The sequence below is a fragment of the Rhinoderma darwinii genome, chromosome 4, assembly GCF_050947455.1.
Source record: "Rhinoderma darwinii isolate aRhiDar2 chromosome 4, aRhiDar2.hap1, whole genome shotgun sequence".
Lineage (NCBI taxonomy): Eukaryota > Metazoa > Chordata > Amphibia > Anura > Rhinodermatidae > Rhinoderma > Rhinoderma darwinii.
The window spans coordinates 164,777,223-164,801,261 of record NC_134690.1 but is presented as its reverse complement, the minus strand read 5'-3'; the positions used below and the strand labels follow the sequence as shown (position 1 = coordinate 164,801,261).

Below are 24,039 nucleotides of genomic sequence, written 5' to 3'. Positions count from 1 at the left end.
AACCCCACCATGTTCCTCAGTCATAATGGACAACATTGGGTTAATATGTGAGGTACATAATGGGGTTAATTACTATTAATGTGAGGCACAGGAGGGTTCAAAATTCATAATACCTTGTGCCTCACATTAATAGTGACCCCATCATTTCCCTCATATAATGGCAACATTGGGGTTAACCCATTAGAAACATGGCCATTTTTGACCTTGAAGATAGTACAATTTTTTTATTCTTTCCTCTTGGCATCCCGCGTGTATTTTTTGATCGACGTAGATCTATGAGACTTTGTTTTTTATGGGCAAGTTCTACTTTATGATGGTGCTGTTCTGAGGTACGTGTGGAATGTTTCGTGTCACGCAAAATGTCTGAAGAGGTGAGAACTTTCTATGCAAAAGGGGCTTTCTTTTTTCCCCCTCATTTTATATATTTACATTTTTTTTTTTCATTTTCATTCATTTTTTAATAAGGGCACGGGTTAGCAGGGAACACATTATGGCCGGGTTCACACGGGTCAGATACGCTGCGTAAAACTACTCTTTTATACTCATTTGCATACGGTGTGGGGACACTCAAAAACGGAATACTAAAGCTACAGAGCCGACTAAGAAGACAATTTTAGGTTAAATAGAAATTATATTTCACCCACTACCCCCTGGTATTGCTGGTTTAATCAGTAAAATGCTGGTGCAGGTTCCCTCTAAAGTGGTGTATGTACTGTATGAGCACATGCCAGCTGCACGGGGCAATGCCACGTAGTATGTATATATACATATTGCGAATACAATGGAGTTAAGAAACAAACAAAAAAACAAAACAACATGTGAGAAGTTGTGCACAGTATTCAGGAGATATGACCAATCTATATTATAATACAGTTTCCTATTATGCCAAGGTTTTGGATACCTTTAGGTACTGGATAGCTTTCTGGACATTCCAACCATGGTTCTGCAGAGCTGTCTGGCTTTCTTCTGTGGTCACTCCATGAACCATGTCTTGGACCTGGAAAAGGGAAAGAATTCAATAAGGTTACATCAAAACAAGAAAAAAATTACTACAAGAGGACATTTTGATAATAAATACACGAGCTCAACTTGTTCAGCTTGGTAGGACTAATAAAACTTATATTCCAGAATTACTATTTATATTTTTTTGAGCCTCATGAATGTCTTGTGAAGGGCTGGATTTACACTTGTCTATGCAACTGATCTAAATGGATTGACATCAATTTGCATAAATTCTCCAAACCATCAACCATTGACCTGAAAAGAACATGATAGATCTCATAAAGCTGATCGAAACAAAACCGATGAAGTAAATTGATGCACTTTGGCACATTCAACAGAAACTATTAAATTTGAGCATTTGAGCAGTTTACTTTATTTTTTCAAATATATTGCAGGAAAAAAAAACAATTGTGAACTTGGACTAACCTTTGTTTACTATATTTGTTAAAATTGGAAAATAATAAACTTTTTACATCATAATCTTAAAACAATGTAGTAAACTCCACCACTCTTTATTTGGAAACAAGGCTCAATAAACCTCAAAGTAAGTCAGCAGGCCTTAATAATTACTGCTGGGGCTTTTTTGACAATCCTTTGGATCTCAGGTGATGCATACGTTCCCTAGCTCCTTCTATATTCTGATGGCTCTGGGCTTTGTTTTCTTTGAGATCTAAATTTCTTGCATATTAAATAGACTTTACTTTGAACAAACTTTACATAAATCAATAGTACAAGTGAATATAAGAAACAATGTAATATACCTATGTAATATAATAGTGTTATTAATCATGTACACATATGACAGCTTATTCTGAAAAGCCACCTGAAATGGCATGTATGCTTTAAGAGTTCAATGTGCCCATTCAGTTGCTATATATATGTGTAGATTTTTATCAGTTATGTGTAAAATATGGTGTGCTCCATCAATTAAAATTGCATGTATGGTTACATACACATTGAGGCATGAAGGCTCTCAAGCTTTTGTAGTCAGGATGAGGAAACCATTCTGTAAGCTGTGTTCACATGTTCAGGATTTGTCTATGGTAAATCATGACGTGTAGTTCACAAAGAACCCGCGGCAGAAATCTGAGGCTGATACTTAAGGGGAATCCACAGATTTACTGTGTGGAATCGAGTATAAAAAAAACATGTTCATTATTCTAGTGGATAATCTGCCCATATATTTTTTGCGGAGCATGTGAATATGTAGCGTCCACGACCGCGGACCGTCGTTCCAACTTACACCTCGACGACCGCGGCCATGGACTTGCGAGTGCTGGCCGGCATCTCCTTCCTAGGAGAAGCCAGCACTCACTTCCACTCTGCAGCATCCTCTAGGGTGCGCGCACGCGCTCGTGCCCAGCCTTAAAGGGCCAGTGCACACACATGAAAAATATCACCAATCAGCCCTAATCACCCTGGACTATAAAAAGGGCTCTGCCCTTTCACTCCTTGCCTGAGCGTTGTTGTGTATACCCATATTAGTCTTAGCAAATGGTCCCTTAGTGTTATCCTTTTCCCGTGCCCTGATACCTGTATCCTGTATCCCGTGCTGTATTTGTTCATGTGCCTTAAGAGTGTTGGAGTCGCGTTGTGCCACCTATCACGCCTGCTGTCTCACACCATGTCTGGTGTCATCTGCCACGCCTGATATCTTCCGCCACGTGGGGCGTCATCTGCCTTCAAGTTCATCTCTGACTAAGCCTCTGCTACTGTCTGGACTATCAAAGGTACTCTTGTACTAGTACTTTGTATAGACAGTTGTTTGGCCAGCTGCTACTCCACTACGGCGGTGCGGCCTAGTGGGTCCACATACCCACGGATCGTGACAGAATGTAGTATATACATTGGATGTTAGTTCAAATTCTGAAAGTGGGAACATGGCCTAACTGTTGTTTTGTGGACTTTCTTTGTCTTTCATATAAGGAAAAAACTTATGCGAGTAAAATGCCTTACAAAAGTATTAACATAAAAGCCTTGCATGAATATTTTAGCAGCAATATCACACTCAGTATATACAAAAGCATTTGAACTAATTTCAATGCATTTAGCTATCCTGCTAAATTTCCTCTGTGAGAGTGGACAGCTTTTTTGATATAACATGTCCAGGACCATCCCAAACATTTTTCAGGTACCACTACATAGACTTTATTTGACCTTTTTCTCCTAACTGAATTTATTTTTCTAATAATGTCACTAGATTTTAAGGTTTTTGCTATTATTTTAGAAATTACAGCTTTCGAGGAGACAGAATAAAGTAACACTGCAAATTTAGAATAAACACTGTTTTTTGCAGTTTTTACAGTGCATATAAGGCTACATTCATACGACAACGTCTCACTGACATTTTAAGAACAATCAAGCTCTCTGGGTGAATTCACACGGACGTTTTTTCAACGGCTTGTGAACACTGGCGGTCAAAAAATAGGACATGTCCTATTATTGGCCGTTTTCAAGGCCTGACTGCTCCCATAGAACTCAATGTTTCAGTTTTTTTTACAGACGTTTTTCATGAATCAATCCTTGTAACGGTCGGTAAAAACTGATCCTAGCCGAGGACTCCTTGGACATAGCGCAAATTTGAGCGCTATTGGAAAGTTACTTCAGGGCCTCCATCTAGAAGCGGAGCATCGCAAAATCTCTGGCCACCACTCCTGGAAAAGCCCTTGACGTCACTGTCCATATATGATGTAAGAGGCTCCTCCCGAAGCAGAATCCACGGCCAGAACGTTGGCAACGCTGTGGCCGGGGTATGCGCTCCTAGAGTGAGCCCCTAATGTCACTGTCCATTTATGGACAGTGTCGTCAGTGGCTCCAACTGGATCGGAATCACCGGCTAGAGCATTGCCGACGCTCTTGCCGGGGATTCCTCTCCAGGAGGAGCCCCTATCGTCACTGTCCATATATGGACAGTGACCTCAGGGGCTCCCTAAAAGCGGAGTCCCTGGCCAGAGATCTGAGTGTCAGAACAGGCCTTACTTAACCCCTTCCCGACCCGTTATGTGCCAGCACATCATGGAGCGGGGAGGGGATGATGTATGGAGCGGGCTCACGCGCTGAGCCCGCTCCATACACTGCAGGTGTCAGCTTCTGACACGCTGCTCCAACGGCCAGGAACAGCGATGGCGCTGTTCCTGGCCATTTAACTAGTTAAATGCAAGAGGGATCCCCTGATATCACTGTCCATATACCTCCCTCTAGGAGCAGAATCCTCTGCCAGAGCGTCAGAACAGGACGTGTGATAGCTGTAAAAAAAATGTAGGCTAACTGTCAGCTTACAAATCTTTCCAATGGCAACTATTTAATATGTATGGCCTGATAAACATCTTGCATCCTATGTTTAGGAGTTAGCAAATTATTTACAAACAGTGAACTCTTCAGTCCTATTGTTCAACAGTATTTACAGTGAAGGAAATAAGTATTTGATCCCTTGCTGATTTTGTAAGTTTGCCCACTGTCAAAGACATGAACAGTCTAGAATTTTTAGGCTAGGTTAATTTTACCAGTGAGAGAAAGATTATATATAAAAAAAAAAAAAAGAAAATCACAGTCAAAATTATATATATTTATTTGCATTGTGCACAGAGAAATAAGTATTTGATCCCCTACCAACCATTAAGAGTTCAGCCTCCTCCAGACCAGTTACACGCTCCAAATCAACTTGGTGCCTGCATTAAAGACAGCTGTCTTACATGGTCACCTGTATAAAAGACTCCTGTCCACAGACTCAATTAATCAGTCTGACTCTAACCTCTACAACATGGGCAAGACCAAAGAGCTTTCTAAGGATGTCAGGGACAAGATCATAGACCTGCACAAGGCTGGAATGGGCTACAAAACCATAAGTAAGACGCTGGGTGAGAAGGAGACAACTGTTCGTGCAATAGTAAGAAAATGGAAGACATACAAGATGACTGTCAATCGACATCGATCTGGGGCTCCATGCAAAATCTCACCTCGTGGGGTATCCTTGATCCTGAGGAAGGTGAGAGCTCAGCCGAAAACTACACGGGGGGAACTTGTTAATGATCTCAAGGCAGCTAGGACCACAGTCACCAAGAAAACCATTGGTAACACATTACGCCGTAATGGATTAAAATCCTGCAGTGCCCGCAAGGTCCCCCTGCTCAAGAAGGCACATGTACAGGCCCGTCTGAAGTTTGCAAATGAACATCTGGATGATTCTGAGAGTGATTGGGAGAAGGTGCTGTGGTCAGATGAGACTAAAATTGAGCTCTTTGGCATTAACTCAACTCGCCGTGTTTAGAGGAAGAGAAATGCTGCCTATGACCCAAAGAACACCGTCCCTACTGTCAAGCATGGAGGTGGAAACATTATGCTTTGTGGGTGTTTCTCTGCTAAGGGCACAGGACTACTTCACCGCATCAATGGGAGAATGGATGGAGCCATGTACCGTCAAATCCTGAGTGACAACCTCCTTCCCTCCACCAGGACTTTAAAAATGGCTCGTGGCTGGGTCTTCCAGCACGACAATGACCCGAAACATACAGTCAAGGCAACAAAGGAATGGCTCAAAAAGAAGCACATTAAGGTCATGGAGTGGCCTAGCCAGTCTCCAGACCTTAATCCCATCGAAAACTTATGGAGGGAGCTGAAGATCCGAGTTGCCAAGCGACAGCCTCGAAATCTTAATGATTTACAGATGATCTGCAAAGAGGAGTGGGCCAAAATGCCATCTAACATGTGTGCAAACCTCATCATCAACTACAAAAAACGTCTGACTGCTGTGCTTGCCAACAAGGGTTTTGCCACCAAGTATTAAGTCTTGTTTGCCAAAGGGATCAAATACTTATTTCTCTGTGCACAATGCAAATAAATATATATAATTTTGACTATGTGATTTTCTTTTTTTTTTATATATATAATCTATCTCTCACTGGTAAAATTAACCTAGCCTAAAAATTCTAGACTGTTCATGTCTTTGACAGTGGGCAAACTTACAAAATCAGCAAGGGATCAAATACTTATTTCCTTCACTGTACGTGTAATAGCATAAAAAATTATCTGTAAACTTTTTGTCAAATATTGTGAATACAGCCTTTGATGAAGTTCTTAAAATAGCAAATATTCCCTCTGGAGATTGCTTAGCTAATGGACTGTTCACATCAGTGTTGGTTTCCGTTCATCTGTTCCGTTCAACCTTTTCATCAGAGAAACAGATAAACGAAGCCAGAGGTTTCTGTTCTTTTCACGAAAACAATAGCTTAATCGACTACGCTATTGTTTCCGTGAAAAAACGGAAACCTAGCGGAATGGAGGCTAATTGATACCAACTGAAAGAGAAAAAATACCATTGAAATCAATGACAATGCAAACGGAAGCGAAAGTTTTCGTTTGGCTTTCCGTTCATCTGTCCCTCTGACGGAAAGGTTGAATGGAACAGATGAACGGAGGCCAGCACTGGTGTGAACAGGCCCTTAGATAGAAACTTTAATTTAGCATCTTATCTGATAATCACATTAATATATAAAATGTTATATCAGTGTCTACTGGACAAACTTTACCAGTCCTTCATCTGTATGATGTATCAACCCTTTGTATGACCCTGAACTTTACTGACACTGTATTAGGCTGGAATCACACATGAAGCTATTGGTATAGTGTTTTGAGTCAAACACAGGAGTAGGTACCAAAGAGAGCAGAAGATTACGTCCTTCCTTTATACTTTTCCTCTTAACCTTTTAGCGACCAGCCTACTTTGGGCGTTATGGCAGAGAAATTATTTTTAAGAGAGATAACTTTATTTTTCTGCAGATCTGTAGTTATATGAGGGCTAATTGACTTGTAGTTTTTGAGGTACCTACGACTTTTTATTGCATTTTTTTAAGAGGCATGAACAGAAAACAGCAATCCTTGCATTGTTTTTTTATTTTATTTTTTACAGCTTTTACAGGGCGGGTTAAATAACATAATAGTTTTATACATCGGGTCGTTACCGATGTACCGTAATTCCAATTATAGGTACCTTATTTTTCCGACTATAATACGCCGTTTTTAGCAAGAATAAATCTTGCTAAAAAGTCCCTGCGTCTTATAGTCGGCAGCCAGGGGACCCAGCAGCACCAGGCCCTCTGACCGCTCCTTACTTAATCCTTACTTAACCCCTTCCCGACATGTGATGTGCCAGCACATCATGGAGCGGGGAGGGGATGATGTATGGTGTCCGCTTCTGACACGCTGCTCTAACGGCCAGGAACAGCGATGGCGCTGTTCCTGGCCATTTAACTAGTTAAATGCAGCGGTCAATAGCGATCACGGCATTTATAGTGGTTTTCCCGTGAAGGACATTTATGATATATCCACAGATTATGTCATAAATGTCAGATAGATGCATCCATCTCTAGAACGGTGCCCCGTTCTATCTTACCCGGCTCCGCTGTCTTTCGGCCACTTCCTGCTTACATGGTCGAGTTACGGAAACAGCTGTTTCCTTAACTCATCCATTTATTGCAGTGTATTGTACCAGCGATCTAATGATCGCTGGTTCAAGTCCCCTAGGGGAACTAATAAAATGTGTAAAAAAGATACAAGTTAAATAAATTTTCAGGAGTGTAAAAAAAATTTAAAAGTTAAAAAAAACAACATTTCCCATTTTTCCCAAGCACAATGTCAAAATGAAAAAATAATAAAAAAAAAATTGGTATTGCTGCATCCGTAAAAGTCTGAAACTATTACAATATAGCATTATTTTACTCACACAGTGAACGGTGTAAAAAAAATACGTTTAAAACCCCAGAATCGTCTTTTGGTCACCATAGCGCAAAAAAGAATGAAATAAAAAGTGATAAAAAAAATCGTATGTACCAAAAAAATGGTACTAATAAAAGCTACAGCTCGTCCAGCAAAAAATAAGCCCTCACGCCGCTCAAATGATGGAAAAATATAATTTATGGCTTTCGAAATGTGGTGAAACTGAACAAATTATTTTTTTTAACCAATAGTTTTTTCTTTGTAAAGAATTTTCTGTTGTCTAAAACCTGGGTGCGTCTTATAGTCAGGTGCGTCTTATAGTCCGAAAAATACGGTAGCTTTTTCAATTTATTTTTAGTTTTTTCATGATAAAGTATTTTGAAGTGGAAAAAGTTGCTTTTTAATTTTTTTTACTTGGGATTTTTCATTTATTTTTTAACTTTATTAAACAATTTTGTAACTTTTTTTTAGTACCATTATAGGACTTTGCTATGCGACCTTTGATTGCTTTTATAATACACTGCAATTCTTCTGCATTGCAGTGTATTTTGCTGGCTAGTATAAAACTGACTGGCTTCTATTAGGCCCTGCTTCTGGCATATATTGATAGCAGACCTGGGGGCCTTTGAAAGGACCTTGGCTGTCATGGCAACCATCAGCACTCGCGATCACATCCGGGGGTGCTGATGGGGTGAGAGAGGGATCCACCTACTACTGAAACCACTTAGATGAAGCGGGCGCTCTTGATTGAGGCATGTAAGGGGTTAAATGGCAGACACCCACTTGTGCCTGACTTATGACAAAGCACAGTCAAAAGGCGGTGCTGAGCCATAAGTACCCTTAATGACCACCGTGAAAAGGCATATTGCCGGTCATTGAGGGGTTAAGAAAACCGCATCGGCGAATCCAGAAGTAAAATATTGTTACAGTATTCAGTGCAACTCAGGATTGCAGAAAGACACAGAATTGACTATATCAATTGTGAGTTGTGGGTAGTGTTTTTTAAAGGCTATGGACTCCATTGGTGGCTTCTTTTTTTTTTTATATATATATAAAATGTATATGTTTTTTTAGCATAAAAATGTCTTTTGTATTATACTTTTTTATTTAAAAAAAAAAAAAATGCCCAGTTTCCCTGCTGCAGCTTCTATCTATCACTGTACATAAAAGCTGCAGGACACAGCCGTCAGCCAAATCCGTCGATTTGATCATTATTAGGTTTAGGTGATGTCTCAGGAGCCGCTGCTGACTGAGCAGACAGACCAGCTCACTGATGGATTCGGCTGACAGTGGCATTCTGCAGCTTCTATGTACAGTGAGTCATGGAAGTTACAGTAGTGTAATGGAGCAAAAGTATTAGTAAAAGTATATTACAAAAGTTATTTTTATTCTAAAACACATACATTTAAAAAAAATAAAAAAGGCACCAAAGGTTTGAATTTTCTTTAACATCTTTAAAGGGTAACTAAACGTGCAACAAACTTCTGACATATCATAAGTTTTGATCGGTGGGGGTCTGAGCACGGAGTCCCACACCGATCGCTAATACGAATCGGCAGAAGCGCTCGTGTGAGCTGATGTAGCGGTGTACGGGCTGATAGACCTTCTATTGAGTCCGTATTCCAACTGCTCGGCTTTACGAGTAAAGCCGAAAAGCAAGCAAGCGGCTCAGTGCTCACATGAGCGCTTCTGTGGCTTCGTTTTAGCGATCGGTGGGGGTCTCAGTGCTCATACCTGCACCAATCAAAACTTATATGACATGTCAGAAGTTTGTGGAAAGTTTAGTTACGCTTTAAGTTTTCTGTTTATTTCAACAGAAAGAATTTCAAACAATGAAGTGCACCTATTTTTTTTTCTGGATACTACACGTTTGGCAAAATTTACCAGTGTAGTTTTTATCAACTTAACTAAATTTACACAGTGAGATGTGCCCATCCAACATATTACCAGGTTGTTAAAGGAAACTCACCAGTCTGATTTTTTCTGAGGGCCTGAAAATATCGGGGCCATCGTAAACAATTTTTTGCAAACTACAAGAGGTCTTCACAGTACTCTTAGTTGAACAGTTGCTGTTGTTAGATGAGAAGTTTGCTTTACCGTCAATCTGCTGCATCATTGGCCTTACAGTGGCCGTAGTGATGCTTTTGCTCACTGAAGTCTCCTCTGGACTTCTGGCCTCTTTGAAAAATTTCTCATATTTATCCAAGTATGATGGTCTTTCAGGCAAAAGGTAGTAATGAGTATTGCTAACCTTCTTACCATCTTTTACAATAGGCAAGATGCAAGGACCTTTGGAAATATCTTTGCCCTGTGCTTGTATAACCTTGGGGGTGGCATACTTAGGGTCTGAAGCAAAGCTTTGGGTGGTGGGCATAGGTTTTCCTGGAGAAGTAGAAAGTCCAACACACATGGGGGAACAGAGGTTGGATCTCTGCTGTGGTGATCCCACATGAAAAGCCATAGGGCTAGGAGTCCTAGACGTAGGCTGAGACAATGGGTCCCGTGGGGGCAATAAAGGAGCACGCCCCACATCCTCTGCCCCAAAAGCCGGAGACAGCTCTCCAGACCAACGTTCATGCTCATTGCGTCTAATTGGTCTGGGGGGTATGGGAATGCGTGGTGGTATTTGTGGTTTGTCCTCGGACAGAGTCACATTAATATTTGCAACAGAGGAGCTTGGGCTCGGTGATGATGCAAGTGAAGAGGAAAGAGGAACATTGAGCTTCTTCATGCATTCTTGCTGCAGCTCCTCAAAGAGTTCAGATGTTTGAGAAAAGGTGGGTTGTTTTACATCCTTTGTAGGAAGAAACAGGTTGTCCTCTACCTTGATCCTAACTTGGCCTCTCTCAATTTCCTGTACATAACCATATTTGGTTTCTCCTTTGTCTGTAGCCTTTTGAAGTAGGTTTATTGTTACTTTTTCTCTGTTTGTCAGTACATCAGGACTATTTATAGCGTACACTTCAAAATCATCTTCATCTTGTGCCACCTCATCATAAGCTGGAGGGGCTGGAAGAGGTTTTGTATCCCAATCTACTACAGGTGTTGGATGAAGAGGACGAGGAAGTGAGCGCGAGGGACTCTGGGGAGGAGTTTTATCAAGCAATGAGAAGGCATCCATAGCCAATTTAGCTAATGAAGGAGCAGTCTTTTCGGCTACAGGAGAAACAAAGCCTGGGCTTAGTGGACTAGTATCTTCTCCAAAGTCTATCAAAGCCACATCTCCTGAGGAAAAGCTGCAACTTTTAATTCCAAGAAGATGCCAGTCGGTCGCTTTGGTGCCAGCAACCCTTGCAGAAGGTTTAACCAATTTCAGTCCTTTGGTTGTGGTCTTCTTGAGGGAGAGCTTCTTGATTCCAGATGAAAGAGAGTCGTCCTCGCCGTTGACAGGATTATAAATTGGTTCTAAGATGTTAAATAAATGAAGAAGAAATTTATTTCCAGGAGAACATTACACGCATGGACATACAGATACACATATACACACAAACACCTATTTAACTCCGATACCACATCATTCACACTAAATTTATCCAGCATATCTTTTGCATTTTATTCTATTACATTTTCTTTATTCCCATTCAAGTAAAATGTCTTAAAATAGTATTCTTGACAAAAACATTTATCAACTATCCACTCTCACTAGGTTGGGGGGACCCTTATCCCCCTGTACCCCTCAGCCAAATGATAGGTGGGTAGGTAATACATTTATTTGACTGGATTACCCCTTTAAGAGTTTTTACTGAAATGGACACCCTGTAATACTACTATACCCCTGCAACTACTACTGCAAGTGTCACATGCGGCTTTCCCCAACGATAACAGATGATGCACACACACATCATTATAGTAGATTTTAAGTTTTTTTGAATACATTTGACTATACAGTACATCGGGCAGAAAGAAAAGAAGATAAAAACCAAATACTACTAACTCTAGTCAAGAAATGTTTAGAGAATGTACAGATGTAGCCAAGTTTATCTTGACTGATAACTTGCTGCAGCGCGATATCACACAACAAAAGCCAAAAGTCTTTGAAAAAGTCAAGTTAAACTTGCTTGCCACTGCGTATTAAATGCGTTAAGAGTCAAGATAAAGATGGCTACATATGTACAATGTGTGCATAGTGCAACACTAGATTCAAAGCTTTTCACATATAGTCAAGACTCATCTAAAATGTTAAAAAGGAATATACTACTGTGCTAAAGATAAAAACGAATCTTGAAAGTAGAAAGTGTTAGGGTATGTGCACACACACTAATTCCGTCCGTAATTGACGGACGTATTTCGGCCGCAAGTACCGGACCGAACTCAGTGCAGGGAGCCGGACTCCTATCATCATACTTATGTACGATGCTAGGAGTCCCTGCCTCGCTGCAGGACAACTGTCCCGTACTGAAAACATGATTACAGTACGGGACAGTTGTCCTGCAGCGAGGCAGGGACTCCTAGCATCGTACATAAGTATGATGCTAGGAGCCCGGCTCCCTGCACTGTGTTCGGTCCGGTACTTGCGGCCGAAATACGTCCGTCCATTACGGACGTAATTAGTGTGTGTGCACATACCCTCATAGTGAATCTGTTTATAGCTCATAATGATTTTAAATGCAAGTCAACATTTAATTTTTTTTGTACATGCCTTATTAGGGGCATTTTTTAAATAGTGTATTTTTATTCAGGCTTTTTTTCAGCCATTTTTTAAGTTATAATGAAAAGCCTATTAAGAGAAACACCAGAACAAAATGCCACTGACCCTAAAAACTCCATTGAAATGTCAGAAACCAAAATACTATGGGGGAGATTTACTTAGACTGGCGTTTCATATGCCAGTCTAAAAGCAAAGTACAATGGAGTAAGAAGCTCAAAATTTATTAAGAGGAGCACGCCTCTTAATATATTTAGCGCATCTTTGGCTGTCCGTGCACCAGCAATTGAAATCTATTTTTGGCATAAATGATAATAAATCCGTCAGACCTACAGTGGACCCCCTCTTAAATCCAGCACCTATTCTCGCCACATTTAAAAAGTGGGAAGAGTTGTGCAAAACAGAAAAAAGTCACAAATTATTGTGCAAATGTGGTGTGCGTCATAATTTGCAATGTTTTAACGCGTGAATTGTGGTGCAACTGTAGAGATTCTTATAATTTATTATAGACTCCCAACGAACAGCTGGTCATAGCGTTTTAGTCCCCCAAAAAATAAAATGGAGCAAAAGTCGCAGTGAAAACCACAGCTAAATGCTGGGTGTGAACCAGCCTAAAACATTCATCTATATCACATAACATGCAGCTCAAATCACTATTCCATGTTCAACCAGCAAGAATTCATTACAAAAGGTCTTTGTTGTATGTCGTTTTTGTAATCCCGGTATATATTGTCACTTGTATGTTTATTTGCAACACTTAGGCTCTGTGCACATCACATTTTGGCTCTAAGTTTAGTGTGGATGTCGGGAAAGCGCACACTCAAAAGAAGCAACAGAACAGTACCATTTCATTCACTCTAAAGGCACATTCACACGTGGCGGAATTGCTGTGCAATTTTCCTGCGGCCGTTTTTTACATTTGTTTCTATACATATTTAGGAAAGTTAGTTCAGACATTGTGGAAAACTCCGCTGCGGACCATAGGCTGCGGTGCGGAATTGTCCCTCCGCAGCATGCACTGTCTGTTGCGGAGAAGAAGCGGAATTTCAGCCTTTGCAATGCAAAAACTGAAATCTGTGGCAAGTCCGCTGTCTTTTCTGCAACGTCTGAATTACCTGTCAAATATGCAAATGTTGGTGCAGATTTGTTGCGTAATTGCCCCAAATCTGCACCAACATTTGCAGTGGAAAAACTCTGCCACGTCTGAACGTGCCCTAAGGATTAGCACAGCACATATAGAGTGAAGGAAAAGGGGCTGTTCTGTTGCTTCTTTTGAGTTGCGAGGATAACAAGGAGAGAGCACCAATGAGCTATCTAGTGATGGGCATGCGGAGTGATTACATACTGACAAGAGATCCCGGGTAGGGCCGCCAATGCTTTTAACGATGTAACAGAGAACAGGACATGGTGTAATTATGCCCCCTGCTGTGAGGATCAGTGATTGAGTTAAATGGTCCATTGGTGATATTCTGATGTACAATACTTTAATGAAAGTTCAGAGCTTTAGGCCTTATTCAGATGAACGTGTGTCAAATCGGCCGTGAATAACGGCAGTTTTTCAGGAACAATTTGCACCTATGTGGGACCCGTTTTCACAGATCCCTCATAGACATGTCCTATTTTTTCAGGGGCCTTTCACATGGTCCGTTAAAACAAAGGCCGTGTGAACAGCCCCATAGAAATACATGCAGCAGTGTGATAGCCGTTAAAAAAACGTCCGTCACACGGACGATTTCAACTTTCGTCTGAATAAGGCCTTAGGCTCAGCGTTGATGGTTACCTTGACAACCGGGGAGGAGCAATCTCTTTTTAAAACGGATGCCGTTGTACAGGGAATATGATATTTATCTTATTCGTATGACATATGTACACGATTGACATGATGGATGGATATATTAATAGATACTGGATTAAAATTGTGTTGTATTGTGACTTGCTAATTACATGGATGATGTGATTATAAGTGAAACTTTAAATACCACTGTATTGGACTGCATTAATGAGGTTGAGAAAGACCCAGCCACATGTACGGTCGAAACGTAGACCGTATTCTGTATACTGATATAAGAATAATTAAAAAATAGTTTATAGAGGACGCTGTCGACTTGGATTTCTTTTCTATAACTGTATGGAATATGTCACAGGTATAAGTTTAACGTATACGTAATAGTCTTTTCTGATAACCTTTCCTAACTTAAACGGATACCATTATACCATGGGTGACGTATTACTGTGTGGGGGCACAAATAGGGGTACTATTACTGTGTTGATGTCACTAAGTAAAAGGATCACTTTTACTATGTGAGGCACGAAGACAGACACATTACTGTGTGGGGAACTATTGCTGTATGGGGAACTATCTATAATTTTTGGGGTAGCCCTAATTATGACACTATTATTTCTGAAGTACAGTATTTGAGGGCACTCTACTACACTGCAGGTACAGTACAGTGGGCACCTGGGGCAGTAGCAGGCACAGTAATGGGGGAAGCAGCAGGATGGTACTGTAGGTTTGTGTAGAGGGTGGAAAATGGTGCTGGAAAAGTGAGGAGATGAGTCGTGTGCAGAAAAAGTCATCATGGCGGTCTTGGTCGGATGGAGAAGAAAAGGAAAAGTGAACGACTCCAATCTGAGAAGACGTCACCTGTGAGTCAATGGATGGAACTGTACTGTATTCACTTATATGGTCTGCAGAGCGCCTGTGTAGAACTGGTATCTACCACTAAATAGTCACTGTATATTAGTTATATTGGTCTTTGTATAGTGTTTTTATTTTAGTAACAGTATGGTGGTATTATTCTGTCACTATGTGGTGGTAATGTATGGTCAAGGCGTGAAGGTATTTACTTTTCCCTTGCAATCTCTGAACTGTACATTAAAAAGTAAATACAGTAATGATTTTGCATTTATTATATGTTTATAAAAGGTTAACGTGATATCAAATCACAAATTTCACTGCACACGTATTATTGCAACGTCAGCTAGAGTTAATCCACAGATCATACACTCTGTACCTTTAGAGAGAGAGAGTACAAGAGTACAGAGCGGGCAGGAGCAAGGTGCACCGAAGAGGGAGGGATAAAACTTACTCTTAACCAGTGCAGCAGGTTGAGGAGGGCGAGGCGGAGGCTCCCCTGAGAGAAGAAAGGCCATGAAGCATTGAAAAAAGCGAGTAATTGATTCAGTGATTGATTCAGATGAGAATCATGCAAATTATATACTATAAGACACAGAATACACATTAAAGAGATAAGAAACAACAACAGAAAATGTTAATTATAGTGTAGGGAAACAATAAGCAAAACTTATGATGGAGAAATTCACATAAAAGCAGGGAATATGTTAATTTTAGGCTCTCATTCACACATTCTGTTTTGATGCAGTTTTTGGATGGGTTTAATTTTTTTAAAACCAAAACTGGGTTTGGATAAAAAAAAGAGAGAAGTATAATTCTTTGTTTAAGGGTTCCCACGTAGCGTAAACGCTGCAGAATTTCCACAACATTATTTTGTGCGGAAATTCCACAGTAATTACAGTAGTAGCAAAGTGGATGAGATTTAAACTAATTTAATGCACATGAAGGTGAAAAAATATTTAGCAAAATCGTTCATAAATTGACCTGCGGTGCGTTTTTTAAATCTGCAGCATGTTAATTTAAGGCCTCATTTACACGAGCGTGTGTGTTTTGCGCACGCAAAAAAACGCAGCGTTTTGCGTGCGCAAAAGGCACTTGACAGCTCCGTGTGTCATCAGTGTATGATGCGCGGCTGCGTGATTTTCGCGCAGCCGCCATCATAGAGATGAGGCTAGTCGACGTCAGTCACTGTCCAGGGTGCTGACAGAGTTAACTGCTCGGCAGTAACTCTTTCAGCACCCTCGACAGTGAATTCCGATCACAATATACAGCAACCTGTGAATAAAAAAAAGACGTTCATACTTACCAAGAACTTCCTGCTTCCTCCAGTCCGGTCTCCCGGCCGTTGCCTTGGTGACGTGTCCCTCTCTTGACATCCGGCCCCACCTCCCTGGATGACGCGGCAGTCCATGTGACCGCTGCAGCCTGTGATTGGCTGCAGCCTGTGCTTGGCCTGTGATTGGCTGCAGCTGTCACTTGGACTGAATTGTCATCCCGGGAGGTCAGACTGGAGGAAGAAGCCGGGAGTTATCGGTAAGTCAGAGCTTCTTTTTTTTTTTACACGTTCATGTATATTGTGATCGGAAGTCACTGTCCAGGGTGCTGAACCAGTTTAACTCTTTCAGCACCCTGGACAGTGACTGTCTCCTGACGTCGCGTACCGCAAAATTTTTTGCCGGTTCGGTCAAAACGAGTTCGGCCGAACCCGGTGAAGTTCGGTTCGCTCATCTATAAGACACTCCGTTTGGATGTCTGTAAACAGAAAAGCACGTGGTGCTTTTCTGTTTACATTCCGAGCTTGACAGCTCTTGCGCGAATCACGCAGTTCGCACGGAAGTGCTTCCGTGCGACCTTCGTGGTTTTCACGCACCCATTGACTTCAATGGGTACGTGATGCGCGAAAAACACAGAAATTTAGAACATGTCGTGAGTTTTTTTCAGCGCACTCACGCTGAGCAAAACTCACGGACTGTCTGCATGCCCCCATAGACTTGTATAGGTCCGTGCGACCCGCGTGAAAAGCACGCGCGTCGCACAGACGTATATCACGTTCGTGTAAATGAGGCCTAATGCTGAGGATTCGTTGCTCTTTTGTTGGGGGAAGTGAAACCTGTAACAAATAGCAAATGGTGCAACTTTTGCCGCGGAACAGCTGCGATTCCACCACAAAAATCGCAAATCAGAAAAAAAAATTCAAGTTTTTTTGTTTGTTTAAAATGAATAAAAAAGTTAATACTTACCCCCCCCCCCCCCCCCCGGCGTCGTCATAGAGACATACTTCTCTGTTTTCCATCCAGGCCAGCCTACTGGGATGACGTTTCATCCCATGTGACTGCTGAAGCTAATCACATGGGCTGCAGTATCTCCCCAGGAAGCCAAGCTGCACGGAGAACATAGGGACACATCGCTTTGAGAATAGCCGGGTGTAAGTATTCCCTTTTTTTTTTTGTTTCAACCACTGCTTTGCACAGCGGAATTGCCTGCGGGCTCTTAGTCAGATAAGCAGCATAGTTTTAATGCAGCATATCCGATCCCTGGGAACACAGTCTTAGGGCCAGTTCACACTGAGTTTTTTTGACGCGGAAACCGCGTGAACCCAGCCTAATGCTTCCCCTCTGTTCAGGATCCACACCTATTTTTATCTACAAAAGAATTAATAAATATGTATACATCTATATCTGGGAGGTTCATTACAACCACTGTATCAGACGTGAGTGTGCGAGCAGGTTGTAACAGTGGCCTGCAAGAAGAGCCCCAGGGGTCTGAATTGCCATTTAACAGGTAAGAAACTTTGGGCTGGGGATTATGCTAGTTGTAAAATTAGCCTAAAATACATCAATGAGTTTGAATATTTAGTGAAATAACTGTTTTATTTTTAAAGTGAACCTGGGAAATCCTGTTTTAGTGGATCATATGCTATCTACAAAATGGAGTATTATTATTTTTAATACAAATGACCAGGTGAATCATTGCACCATCCCATCTGAAGGTTTCATGCAGGCAGTAAGATATTTGATATTAGGACCCAGGAAAGTAAAATCTCGATAGTGGGTAATATTTTAATGTTATATTCAGTTTCGGAGACAAATTAAATATAAATTGAGCAATACTTAAATTTCTGCATGGACTTCAACCACTGTTGGTGAAGCCCAGATACCACCTATAATCTGAAGTTCAGCGCCGTCTCACCCTGCCGGCCGCCACTGCAATAAGTCTTATAGCAGGGCTGGCAGGGATGTCGTGCGGCGCATGCACAGAGCACTCTTTCACCTGACTAGTCTGAGCAGTGAGCGCTCTATTAGAATCCCTTGCATGTGGGCCTTAGGGCTAGTTATCAGTGTTAGTTCTCTAATCTGGTTTCGCTACTTTGAACATGAGCTATTGTTGTGACCTGTTTTTATTCCTTACTACTCTCTCTGTATCACAAATAAGCTCTGCTACATCACTATTACTGAACCTTGAATTAATTGTCTGACTACTGCTCTTGTACCACATATGCAGGCAGCTCTTCAACATCACCATTGCAGAACCCTCAATCGCCGGGCGACCCTCCTGACTACTGCTTCAGTGCCCTTACTGGGCCATGCTAGATTTAGCCAACTCAAACTCTGATCTGCTCTACTTTGCTATGTGATTATCTTAGTATGTGTATTAGAATTTTACTTTCTCTGAATATCGTAGGAACTGTAACACCAAAAAAATGTTAAAAAGTTCTGTTATAAAGTAAAGCTATAATTAGAATAGGCTACATATTCAGCAAGTGATAACTAATTGCAAATGACCTTTTTTTTTTTCCTTTTTTTCTAGTACACTATAAAAATCTTCTCTTGCTAATCAAAAACAGTCAACCGGCTGCCATTGAATGATCTGTTACGCTTATTTAGTGCTGCTGTACACAAGTGTAGTACATTACTTTGAGCTGAGAATTGAAACATAAACTATAATAGTAAGTCGCAGAAGATTTCATTACACAATGATTAAATTGGGTTTTCCTAACAAAGAATTTGCTGCTTGTAAATTCACCAGAAGGGAATTCAGATTTAATAGAGGGATATCCTCTGTTTAGGATTCTCATCTCCTGTCCAGATTGGAGATTGGTTACAAAGAGCATCTCTCTCTCTGGAGGACCTGTCCTGTCTTGCATTACATAAACATTCCGCTACTTAGATTGGACACTGTGTATTGCTTAAATTATCCTGTGGTGGCGCTGCAAGGAAATAGAACACGTACTGCCGTGTTTCATCTGAATATTGTCATGGGAGCCTTCTAAGAAATCAGGCTAGTCCAAAGCGGAAAACCCCACTGGCACGACACATGCATCTTCCCTGCGGTCACGTGCCTACAGCAACAGTTCCTGTTCTAGTTTCTGGAAGTTTTTATAGGTACGCAGTGTGGATCTAAATGACCGTGAATTTCAATAACCACATTATCACTGGCTTGAATACCAGTTGTGTGTATATGTGTTTGTATTAATGTAAATGATGATTTGGACCCATACTATGTCCCTATGATAGTAAAAATCAGGAAGTGTCATAGGAACACCATAGTACACGAGCTGTAGTCAATGGGGGAGATTTGTCAATAATGTCATAAAAAGCATTTCTGTGATGGCGCAAATTGTGCCAAATTTATCAAAATAGTGCATGAGGTATGATAGATTAAAAAGCTCGCTAAACATGATAGACACTTTTCTTTTCCTTAAGTCACCTCAAAACTGGCGTTAATACGTTTGGTGCAATTTATGACTTCTTTAAAGAGAACCTTCCACCTCCCCATACATGTGCAGCTGAGTGCAGCATGTAATGGGGAGGGCTGCACAAACCCTGGGGCACTTTAAAAAAAAATTCTACCACCCTCCGTTATTTAGATATCGGTGCCGTTATATTTGGCGCCCAATATTTAAATAACCCCCTGAACAGTCAACGGGGCGTGTACTGGCAAGGGGGCGTGTTACTATGCCTGTGACACTGTCCAATCAGATATGGACAGTGTTACAGCAGGAGGGAGGAGATCTCTCGCTCACTCTTCAGCTTTCAAGATTAGTCTTCTGCCGAACTGGCGAGAGGGCGTGTCACTGCTAAGGACAGTGTAAGAGCTGTGGAGAGGAGAGCGTGCTATCATCTCTTCAGCTCTTGCGAGAGATTAGTCTTGTATTGTCTGCCGAAATGGCAAGGGGGCGTGTCTCTGCTATGGACAGTGCACGCGCTTCCCAGCTCTTACACTGTCCGTAGCAGTGACACGCCCCCTTGCCAGTTCGGCAGACAACGTACAAGACCGATCTCTCACAGGAGCTGAAGAGATGAGAGCGCGCAGTGACAGGCCCCCTTGCCAGTTCGGATGAAAAGACTGCAATCGCACACTCTGTCTCCTCGCTCTTGCTGTGGCACTGTCCATATCTGATTGGACAGTGTCACAGCCATAGTAACACACCCTCTTGCCAGTACACACCATGTTGACTGTTCATGGGGTTATTTAAATATAGGGTGCCAAATACAACGGCACCGATATCTAAATAACGGAGGGAGATAGAAAAAAAATGTAAAGTGCCCCATGGTTTAACCCCTTAGTGACCAGCCCATTTTAGGCCCTAATGACCAAGCTATTTTATTCGTTTTTCTATAGTCGCATTCAAAGAGCTATAACGTTCTTATTTTTTCGTCTACATAGCTGTATGAGGACTTGTTTTTTGCGGGATTAGTTGTGCTTTTTAATGGCACCATTTTTGGGTACATATAATTTTTATATTAACTTTTATTAACCTTTTTGGGGGGGATTATAAAAAAAACCTGAAATTCCGCCATTGTTCTATGCGTTTTTAAATTGACGCCGTTCACTGTGCGACGTAAATAACATGTTACCTTTATTCTATGGGTCGGTACGATTACGGCGATACCACATATGTAGAGGTTTTTTTATGTTTTACGACTTTTGCACAATAAAAACTCTTTTGAACTAAAATTATTTGTTTTTGCATCGTCGCTTTCCAAGAGCCGTAATTTTTTTATTTTTCCATCAATGTAGTGATTTTTTGGGCTTGTTTTCTGCGGGACAAGACGTAGTTTTGAATGGTACTGTTTTGGGGTGCATGGGACTTATTGATTCATTTTTATTATGACTTTTTTGGGGGGCAATGGAAAAAAATTGCAATTTCGCCATGGTTTTTTGCGTTTTTTTTTACGGTGTTCACTTTGCGGTTTAAATTACATATTAACTTTATTAATGGAGTCATTACGGTCGCGGCGATACCACATATGTGTACTTTTTTTTTTTTTTACACTTTTACTAAATAAAACCACTTTTTATGGAAAAAAATGGTTTTATTTATTTTTTTACTGTACTTTTTATTAATAATCTTTATTTCACTTTGATGACTTATTTTATTAGTCCCACTAGGGGACTTTACTGTGCGATGTTCCGATCGCTGCTATAATGCTCTGCTATACTTCGTATACCAGAGCATTATTGCCTGTCAGTGTAAATCTGACAGGCAATCTGTTAGGACGTGCCTCCGGCGCGTCCTAACAGGAATATGTCCAGGGCAGACCTGGGGGCTTTTATCAAGCCCCCGGCTGCCATGACACCCCATCGGAGACCCGCGATTTCATTCTCGGGCCGCCGATGGGTGACAGAGGGAGCGCACTCCCTCTGTAAACAAAGTTAAATGCCGCTGTCGCTATTGACGGCGGCATTTAACGGGTTAAACGGCCGCGATCTAAGTAAACTTCGATCGCGGGCGTTGGAGCAGGAGCTCAGCTGTCATCAGACAGCAGAGCCCCGGCTCCTGCCTGCACGGGAGACCCGTGCAGCACTTAGACTAGGCTGACGTGAAAAGGCGTCAGCCTAGCCTAAAGCCCATTAGTGACCGACGTAAAAAGGCGTATTAGTGGTCACTAAGGGGTTAAGCAGCCCTCCCCATTACATGCACATGTATGGGGAGGTGAAAGGTTCTCTTTAAGCCACACCCCTTTTTCCAGATTTTTGAGGAATGCTTAAAAAGTGATTAAAACACATAATCAATTTGGTGTACAATTTCTGCCAAATTGTTTCTTAATAAATATCCCCTATTGTGTAGCAAGTAGGATAACCTGGCAATGAAAAAAACAAGTGAGTGTGGACCAGAAACTTTTTGACAATTAAAGCAAACATGCTGAACTTTACACTTCTGAACAGTGATGTGTTTGTCTTATTTGTTATAGAGAAGAAAAATACATATTAATATACATGGAATCAATGTGTAACACACTACTCACTTTTTGACCTCCCAGGAAGTTGAGTTGGTTTAGGGGTTCCTTGATCCAGTCCTAAAATGTCAGGTGGGTCCATGGGATTTCCCAAGTACAGCCTGCAGGGGGAAGTAGAGAACATAAAGTACATGCCTAAAAGAACTTATGCAACTAAATTTTATCTCAATACGAGAAAAGAAAAACATGTCCTGAAAGCAAAATGAAATGGATTAGACTAAATGGTATGTAAAAAGCAACAATCCATTTTCTGACAACACTTTCTTAAATTCGCTTTTAGGCCTTGTTTACCTAAGGAGTTTCCTAACTTAGAAATTACTAGACCCCAAATAGTTTAAAGGCTATGTGCATTTTTGCAACTATTTTATTATTGATGCAAAACATCCAAAATAATTTTTGTTTTATAAACTGTGCAAATAGCTTTTATTAAAGATATCCTGCCGTATTGTGTATACAGACTTATGTTACATGTTCAATGACTATAAACAAGCCCAGTAACATAATTGCACAATCTTTCTACACACAGGGTTTGTTAGTAATGTATAACCATGAAAACATAAGTCTGCATAGGAGCGAATAGGATATTTTAAGACAAGGCACATATTTTTCTTTTAAATGGAACAATAAAAAAATGGTTTACTGCAAAAGTGCTCATAGCTGGCTATACACGCCAAGTTTTCCCTGATCTGACGAAACTTTGAATATTTTTCACTATTGGGATATATACCGGTAGTCGCTAAAAGGAGTCAAGTACTAAAGAATCAGAAAGATTTTTCCAGAGGAACATGATTCCAATAGTTGCAGATATCTTTTATGTGCATTGCTGAACACGTATGTTCTCATATGATATCAGATTAAATGACCGAGAACAATTTACAACACCTACAGCAGATTTAATTGGTTGGAATCCATTGTTTTAGTCCCATAAACATAATGATGATTGTTAACAATCGTCTTTTATGGTCTCATTGTAAACTTTTATCATTGTGTCTACATGAAGTCCCACTACAAAAAATCAAACACTTTACTTATGTACAGGATCTGAACATTATGCTTTGTATCCAGCAGGGGGCACTGTAGGAGAAAAATTTTTTTATAAACAGCACAGCTTGACAGCCATGTATTTCCTATAATACGAAACCTTGAAATCAGCACCGGGAAACTGAAGTTCTTAAGATAGGAATTGTGCATCTCTGATTTATATCGACATTATGCAAAATTTAGCATACTGGCTTATACTGCAAGTCGTTTTTTCCAAAAAGATTCAATATATGAAAATCCTAAATTATTAGATCATTATTGAACATTTTGGGGAGCGGACATTGTTCATTGACCTATATGTGTTGCCAACTGTGCCCAAATTGGACAGTAATCCTAGTGCCAAGGCTCAATCTGTGAAGCAAGGTTGGCAGAGAGTACAGAAGAGACTTGTGGTTGATGAGTGTGAGAGAACATAGTGAATAAACACATTTTGCATTAGACAGTGACAAGACATACTGATCTAGCAAATTGTTGCGTATTGCTCCTACAGTTAAAGGGAATGATTCTGATTATTACCTTATAGCAAACTGTTCAAATAAAAGAAAAAGGTGGAGCTTTACTTCTTCGTCAAAGAACAATATCAAGCACATGGCCATATTATGGATCTCTATGGTACAAATATAGCACCCATAGAATTCTATAGGCCCATACTGTATTCTGATTTTATACGGCGGCACACCGGGTTTTTTTTCTTACAGATTCCGTGCAAATTTCTGAAGAAAAAAGAAGGAATACTGTAGCGTGACAATATTTTCTCCTAGAAG

At 40.8% G+C, this 24,039-nt stretch overlaps 1 protein-coding gene across 5 annotated transcripts in view; it reads right to left on the bottom strand.

Moving 5' to 3' along the window:
- Positions 1 to 24,039, bottom strand: part of TNK2 (tyrosine kinase non receptor 2) — a 297,927-nt gene that overhangs the window by 5,192 nt on the left and 268,696 nt on the right. For 4 of the 5 annotated variants that reach the window (XM_075861814.1, XM_075861815.1, XM_075861811.1 and 1 more), the window contains 4 exons: positions 22,244 to 22,335; positions 15,448 to 15,492; positions 9,683 to 11,118; positions 902 to 997 (listed from right to left, as the gene is read on the bottom strand). In XM_075861814.1, coding sequence (XP_075717929.1) covers positions 902 to 997; positions 9,683 to 11,118; positions 15,448 to 15,492; positions 22,244 to 22,335 — 1,669 coding nt within the window. The remainder of the gene's footprint in view (positions 1 to 901; positions 998 to 9,682; positions 11,119 to 15,447; positions 15,493 to 22,243; positions 22,336 to 24,039) is intronic. The other variant, XM_075861813.1, reaches the window with a different exon arrangement.